We start from the raw sequence: 7,758 nt of genomic DNA, 5'->3' as shown, positions 1-7,758 counted from the left end.
GATGTGTGCTCCCGGCGCCTATTTATACTATAGTCGCACCGGTAGTGACGTCATGGCTGTCGCCGGCCAACGAGTTGGTGTTTTTTCAATGTATGCTTCAGACACGGGTCACGACGAGGCGTTCCCCATAGCGACCCCTAGAGGACGCAGTTCGAAGTTCCAATGAAAGGGAACCATGGTATTCTTGGAAGTACTGTATTCATATACAGTCACTGTAGTTTTCATAATATAATAGCATAAGAATATGCTTTGAAATTGAGTACAACATAAAAAACATTTTTTGAAGTTGTAAATAAAGGTTATTGGAGTACGTTTTACAATAAAATGCTATTCATTTTAGCCAACTTTAGTTCATATGTGCTTTTGTTGCTGTTTTTAGCTTAAATTGCAATTATTTCCAACACACTCTTAAAAAAAATGACATGAGACCAATACAATTATCTAATTTTTATGTTAGCTTGGCCTTCGTAGCTTAGTATAGACTTCCTTATGCCATGTTTTTGACAATCACCATGGTAAAACCAAGTTGCAACGTAAATATGATCATGTTCTTACACAATGAACATGAAATTTTAAGTGGTTTATACAACAAATTCCAATTTTCCTGATTCTAGCATGATTAAAGGTGCAGTAGGAGATCTTGGAAAATGCTAACTTTAGCCTGATAGCACTGAAAGTGAACGTCCCACCCTACCTGTAATCGCCGTCCAAAGCCACGCCCCCTGAATGCATATACGCTCACAGACCAGAATACCAGAAACAACATTACTACAATAGGCTGCATCAGCGGTTCCCAATTCCAGTCCTCGCACTGGATTTGAAGACGTGTGTGTGTGAGCGTGATGTGTGTGAAGACGCTGCGCAGCGCAAATCCGTGACAGGGTGCGCAGAGATATGCAAATACATACGTTGACAGGCAGGTAGGAAAGCCAATTAAAACGCTCGGACCGAGCGTTTTGATTGGACGAACATTTCTTGGTCCTACGCCTTCCACAGAATATATAAATACAGATAAATACATTTAGACCACTTAACTTAATGATTGTTATCATGATGTGAAGAGACTTTCAACCAGCATAACAAAAAAAGTTTCTGAAGACAATCACCTATTGCACCTTTAATTATGTGAGCGCTGTCATTAAAACATTGAAACAACATTCTCGCACACAACATTGATTAGGCCGCACCATATACTGATCAGTGAAAGACAATCCTGTGGTGGTAAACTTCACTGCTAGATGAAAGACATTATGTAGACACGTCCACTGCCAACAAAACAATTAGTCTCGAGTCTGGACAGCAGACTGAGAGACAATTTCATCATGACACACGGCTGACTTAGACGATCAATGGTTGTGCTGGTGTCTCAGTAAAGTAATGGACAGCAGCCACTTTACACAAGGCATCAAATACAAACACTTCTAAAATGATCTGGTGCAGAAACTCTGGAATAAATGACTTTTTGGATTGTTTTACACAAACCTTATCAGCTCATCGACTGCTTTATCGACTGCTTTTGTTGCATTTCATTTTAGTTTTTCAGGTAATGAAATGTTAGAACATGTATTGTTTGTACGATGAAAAGTTTCATATTTCTCTACTTGTTTTTGATGGACTTGGTTGTATTAATGCAGCAATTAGAAGTAATTTCATGAGCTGGAACAACTCAACAGCATTAGCAGCTAACTGATGGATATATTTCTTGCTAATGATCTCTGCCAGACTATCAGACCACCGTGCCCAAGGCTTGGGAAACATATGCACTCGATGAAGGCATTCATACATATTTAATCAAATCCCTCTAAACTTAGAGCTGACTGCACAGCTTAAATTACCAATATTCAGCTGAAATCGAAAGTCTAGCGAAAGCAAGGATGTGACAAATCCATCATATCCACAGACAGCAGAAGCTTTGGATCTTGACGTTTGTGTGGTCCTGAACCCTGGTGTTTATAAAAGCAGACCTTCTTCTGACAGTCCAGCAGCAGTTCCGTGACTTCTGCTATGATGGATAAGAGAAGTTTTGGATATGACACATAGACACTTGATCAGTGCAATATTACAGGTTCTTTTTAGAGCAACAGACCCTGCACGCGGCTCCACTTTCATTACTCAAATCAATGGGCCATATCATTGAAATGCAATCCTTTTTCTCCAGGCTTTGACAGCCATTTGCTGGCGGACTAAGACATTTTCTAGCACAAGTTCCTTCAACAGAGAAGAAACGTAAAGGTCACATGCACACACTTTCTAATTGCCTAGAAGGTTCACATTTTTGGTGATATTTAAAGAAAGTGGAAAGTGGTATTTCAGAAGTAGCGTTAAAATCGAGAGAAATTGAGTTTGTCTGTCGTTTCAATTAAACAACAATTTAAGATTAACCTTAAAACTTGGAATAACCACTTTGCTACTTACACTGCAGGGGTCTTATTGGTTTGTCTTTTTTATTTGATGATTGGACACCCTCAGGACTAGGGATGAATTGACATTATTATTATTATTTTTTATTATATATGGTATCAGTGTCCAAAATTAGATAATTATAAATATTAAATATATTAATTAGATTTATAATAATAATAAATAATAATTCATTACATTTATATAGCGCTTTTCTAGGCACTCAAAGTGCTTTACATTGTCAGGGGGTATCTCCTCGTCCACCAGCAGTGTGCAGCATCCACCTGGATGATGCGACGGCAGCCATAGTGCGCCAGAACACCCACCACACACCAGCTTATTACAATCAGCTTATTGTATATAATATTATATTTAATACACACACAAACACGTGTATATACAAAATATATACAAATATATACTAAATAGATTGGGCTGTTCATAAATAATTGGCCATAATATATATAATATGAATATGGCCAAATATGTTAGTGTTATATAATAATATACTTGGCCATAATATTTATTATATATTATTATATAATGTTATAGATTATAGAATATAAAAATATATACTGATATACTGCTATGGCCAATTACCTACAGCCATAAAATATTTAAAACAATATTTTAAAAACTATATATAGGCTATATATATATATATATATATAATGTATGTATGCATGCATGTATATATATTTATATATATAAAATATTTTATTTAATTAATTATTTATTTATTTTAATTATTGCTATGGCCAATTATCTACAGCCAATCTATTTTGTCTAAATTATTAAAAAATAAAGTCAATAAAATTAATTTAGGCATCACAACATTATAATGTATATTTATGAAATGACCAACAGGGCAATCAAACAGCTTAACACAGCGGTCACCTTAGTCAAAAGCGATTAAAATGCCTAAACCCTATCCATTCAGTGGACTCACAGTTGTGAAGTTCTCAGGCCCGCACTCTTTTCCACGATACTTGCAGTCCAGCAGCATTTCGTCAATGCTGTGGCTGGTCCTCTGCACAAACTCCAGCATGTTGAAGGTCTTGCTGGGGAAGAACTTGCTGTTGTCCGGCGGCTGTCCCAGGGCGGCCATGAAGTCATCGAAGTCGCTTTGCTCCACACCGAGCAACCCTGCCATCCAGAAGAGATCGTTGCGGATCATTTTGGAGCGTCTGAAGCTGTTGTAGTTGCACATAGTGATGGCCGGAAAGTACATGACGGGACTGTCCATTTCGTCCAGGATGGTGACGTGAGGATAGCTGAGGTAGTCCATTATGGCTCCGGCCACCTGGTAGAGGAAGATGGACAGCGAGGAGAGGAACGCTGCTGCCCAGAGCAGACGTCTGATGGTCACTCCTCCGGGCAGGAAGATGTGGCTCAGGCCATGGAGGGTGCAATTGGCGCCGAAGACAGTGATGTCTGATGGCCGGGGTTGCTCTTCCTCTTCGGAGGAACCCATTGTGTTACTGTGGACAGTACGGTGAGCTAGCGATCTAAATCTAACCTCTGCGAAGTCTGGATTGTTCGGAAGTGAGGGTGGTGCGGTCTAAACCGGTGCTAGGTCGTAACACCCCCATCCATGTGGGGAGGTTCGGAAACATGAGATGGCCATTTTGATGCTGACAGCGCTTTCCGTTTTGTGCATTCTTGGAGGGCACAGAGAGCCAAAGATTGGGTTTCGTGGGGATGAAACTTAGTCCCTTAATAGATAAAGGATGAGGAGAAGCCCATGAGAAACCATAGAAATGAATCAATAATGAAGTAGTCAAAAAATCCAATAGTAAGCAGAGAGGAATATCAGGCAATTGGTCTATAGGTAATTACCTAGAGTATTAAACTTCGTCTCGCACCATTTGTGCTACAGACATGCATGATACTTCAAATCGAGCAGCTCGTGTGCTATTACTTCTCAGAAGTGATTGCACATTTTTACCTAGTGGATGGGAAAACATTCCCACTGAAGCAAGGGCCGAGACCAGGGATATCTTAGAGACTTTGGGGTGGGATCTTTTAATTTAATAATTTAATTTAATTTAATTTATGCATTTAGCAGACACTTTTATCCAAAGCGTCTTACAGTGCATTCAGGCTATAAATTTTTTACCAGTATGTGTGTTCCCTGGGAATCGACCTTTTGCGCTGCTAACGCAATGCTCTACCACTGAGCCACAGGAACACAAATCTTTTGACTTGAGACATTAACTAACCACCTAGCAACCATCCAAAACACCCTGGCAACCACAGCAATGTGCTGAAAATCACTCAGAACCCTAAAATAGTGATGGTGAGATGACACTAGTGACACACACACACATACATACATACAAAAACGCACACAGACACACACACACACACACACACACACACACACACACACTATTATAGTCTGAGATAACAGTCTGAAAATGTATTACTTTCTTTAAAAAAATACAGTTAATTTTTTTAATGTTTTATTAGCTGCATTAATGCAATAAAATGCAATAAAGCTGCATTTATTTGCTAAAAAATACAGTAAAAAAGAGTAATATTTTAGAATATTATAACACTTTAAAAATCGCTGTTTTCTATTTAAATATATTTTAAAATGTAATTTACTTCTGCAAAGCTGAATTTTCAGCATAATTACTCCAGTCTTCAGTGTCACATGATCCTTCAGAAATTATTCTAGTATTCTGATTTGCTGCTCAAGAAACATTTATTATTATTATCAATGTTGAAAACCATTGTTCTGGAAACCCTGATAATTTCCCCCCCTTTTTCTTTGATGGATAGAAAGTTCAACAGAAAAGCATTCATCTGAAATAGAAATCTTTTGTAACATTACAAAAGTCTGCTCTCACTTACCAATTTAAAGCATTCTTAAATGCTGATAAATAATAAAAACACTATGCAAATGACTGATAATATTGTAAAGCATCAACCAATTGCATAAGAAGGGAAAAAATGGCATTGAGGAACAGAAAAAAAACAAACAAACACTTTGTTTCAACATCCAAAATGAACATATGCTGAGTGCATTCAAACTTATACGTCAGTGGAACATTTTCAATCAATCAATTGCAATTGTTGTTTTAATGAAGAATCTTTTGTGTTCCAAACCTGTCAGCCATACAGGTTTGGAACGACATGAGGGTGAATAAATGATAACAGAATTTTAGTTTTTGGGTGAACTATCCCTTTAAATATTCCCTATAAATAATGAAGCAGAAGATGGAATGTTTACTTGCTTAAATACCAAATTGATTGTTTTAGTTATTTACACCAGTGGAGCTAAAAACCCAACAGTGTTTGATAGATTGTTTAAAGTTTTATTGTTCCCAAATTGCATCTATCCATTTACTTATCTAGCTATTGTCTTCTGTCTATTATGGATGTAATCGATCTTCCCAAATAGCCAGAGACACACAAATAATTTCACAGGAAAAAAAGGACTAGGCAGAAAACGAGTTACTCCAGCCATGTGCGTTCAGCAATTAATCTCCCGCGCGGCATTCGGTCACTGCAATTCTGAAATCAGTGGAGCACAGCAGACTCTCAAAATGCAGCCTCCAATCTGAAGCCTTAACACGCCGCTTCCTTTACATCAGCATTTCAGTGTGCAGGGGCCCAAACGAGTCTTCACACCCTTTCAACATCCAGAGAGCTGCATTCACATGTGTTCAGATTACTGATCTCAGCCTGCACATGCTTTCATATCCCGCGCCCTGTTTCCCAGACATGCAGGAAATGTCAATGTTAGTATATGAAGAGTGCCAACTCCACTTAGATCCTATAAAAGGCAAGTCTTAAACCGCCGGAGTACAGAGCAGCCAGGAGAGAGATCAGGCAGGAGAACCCGACAGACAAGGATCTCAAAATGAGCATGGCTTAAATTTACAGGATTAGATTATGTAATAAGTGACATAAACGACAGAATGCTGCTACTGTATACAACACGCAATCTTACTGAGAATCAGTAAGACTCTAGATGTTAATTATCATCAAATCCAATGATTTGCTGTTTTAAAATGTGACATTTGGCATTATAACCTACGGACTCTCAATACTGCCTCCTGTTGGTAATTTTCCCTGCTGAGTCAAGCATTTATTTTCATTAAAGCACAATAGGCCGTCTCCAACAGCATGAACAAGACCTTTCAAATACTGATGTGAATGTATAATGTGCCACACAATTAAAAAGGCCCCAAAAAGCATTTGGTCATACCTGCATAAGCTACTCAAAATGTCTGAATGTCATTGCATTTGATAATAATCAGGTGGCCTATGCAAACTATAATAAAGGGGCATCTGCAAAAGAAATGATGCTTTTGACACTGTCGATGTTCCCAAACTTTTTGACCAATACATTTTCACGCCATTTCTAGTAGATGGTAATGCCTAGGTCATAATCAATGGTTTTTAAAAATCGTTTTGATTCATACAGATTCACAAATAAATAATTCAGAATGATTAATGAACTATTTAAAACAGAACCAACTCCAAAGAACGTCTCACTCACAAACCATTTTTTCACTTGCACACAAAAGTAATATCGAGCAGATGAAATATCGTAAAGCAGGACTACACCAGGAAAAAAATAAAATTGCTGTAGAAATGTCCATGCCTTTTCCATGGTTTTTAAGATTTTACTAATTTTCCCATGATCAGAAATGTCTACAATATTTCCATGTTTTATGACTTGCATTTTGTTATGTAATACATTGGCAAATATGATTTAAGTTCATTTTAAATTTCAACATACAGTGCCCTCCACTAATATTGGCACCCTTGGTAAATATGAGCAAAGGCAGCTGTGAAAATAAATCTGCATTGTTTATCTTTTTGATCTTTCATTCCAAAAAATTCTAACCTTTCACTGAAGGAAAACAATTGAAAGTGGGGGGAAACTCACATTATGAAATAAATGTTTTTCTCCAATATACTTCAGAGATATTTTACTTATAAGAACTTCTAGGGGTGCCAATAATTGTGGCCAACATGAACTAGAGAAAAACATTTATTTCAAAATGAGACTTTCCCCCCACTCGCCATTGTTTTACTTCAATGATAGGTTAAAATTTTGTGAATTATTTTAATGAAAGATCAAAAGGATAAACGATGTAGATTTATTTTCACAGCCACCTTTGCTCATATTTACCAAGGGTGCCTATTTTTATTTTTTTTACGTTTTTGAAATAAATCTCACCAATGATTTTTCTTTGTTTTTTTCCTTTCTAATTTCTTATACATTAAAATTAAGAAATAAACATTAATATTAACATTAATATTGTGAAATATTATTGCAATTTAAAATAACTGTTTTATATGTTAATACATTTTAAAATGTAATTTATTCTTCAGTGT

At 36.9% G+C, this 7,758-nt stretch overlaps 1 protein-coding gene across 1 annotated transcript in view; it reads right to left on the bottom strand.

The window, feature by feature from the left end:
• LOC107677325 (acid-sensing ion channel 1-like) overlaps window positions 1-3,874 on the bottom strand; it is a 40,476-nt gene extending 36,602 nt beyond the window's left edge. Inside the window, exon 1 of the mRNA XM_016472209.1 lies at window positions 3,350-3,874. Coding sequence (XP_016327695.1) covers window positions 3,350-3,874 — 525 coding nt within the window. The remainder of the gene's footprint in view (window positions 1-3,349) is intronic.
• Window positions 3,875-7,758: the final 3,884 nt, after the last annotated feature.

Source organism: Sinocyclocheilus anshuiensis, unplaced genomic scaffold (genome assembly GCF_001515605.1).
Source record: "Sinocyclocheilus anshuiensis isolate Anshui unplaced genomic scaffold, SAMN03320099.WGS_v1.1 scaffold392, whole genome shotgun sequence".
In the NCBI taxonomy this organism is placed as follows: domain Eukaryota; kingdom Metazoa; phylum Chordata; class Actinopteri; order Cypriniformes; family Cyprinidae; genus Sinocyclocheilus; species Sinocyclocheilus anshuiensis.
Note: the sequence above shows the minus strand (reverse complement) of the source record. Positions and strands in the feature narration are given on the sequence as shown.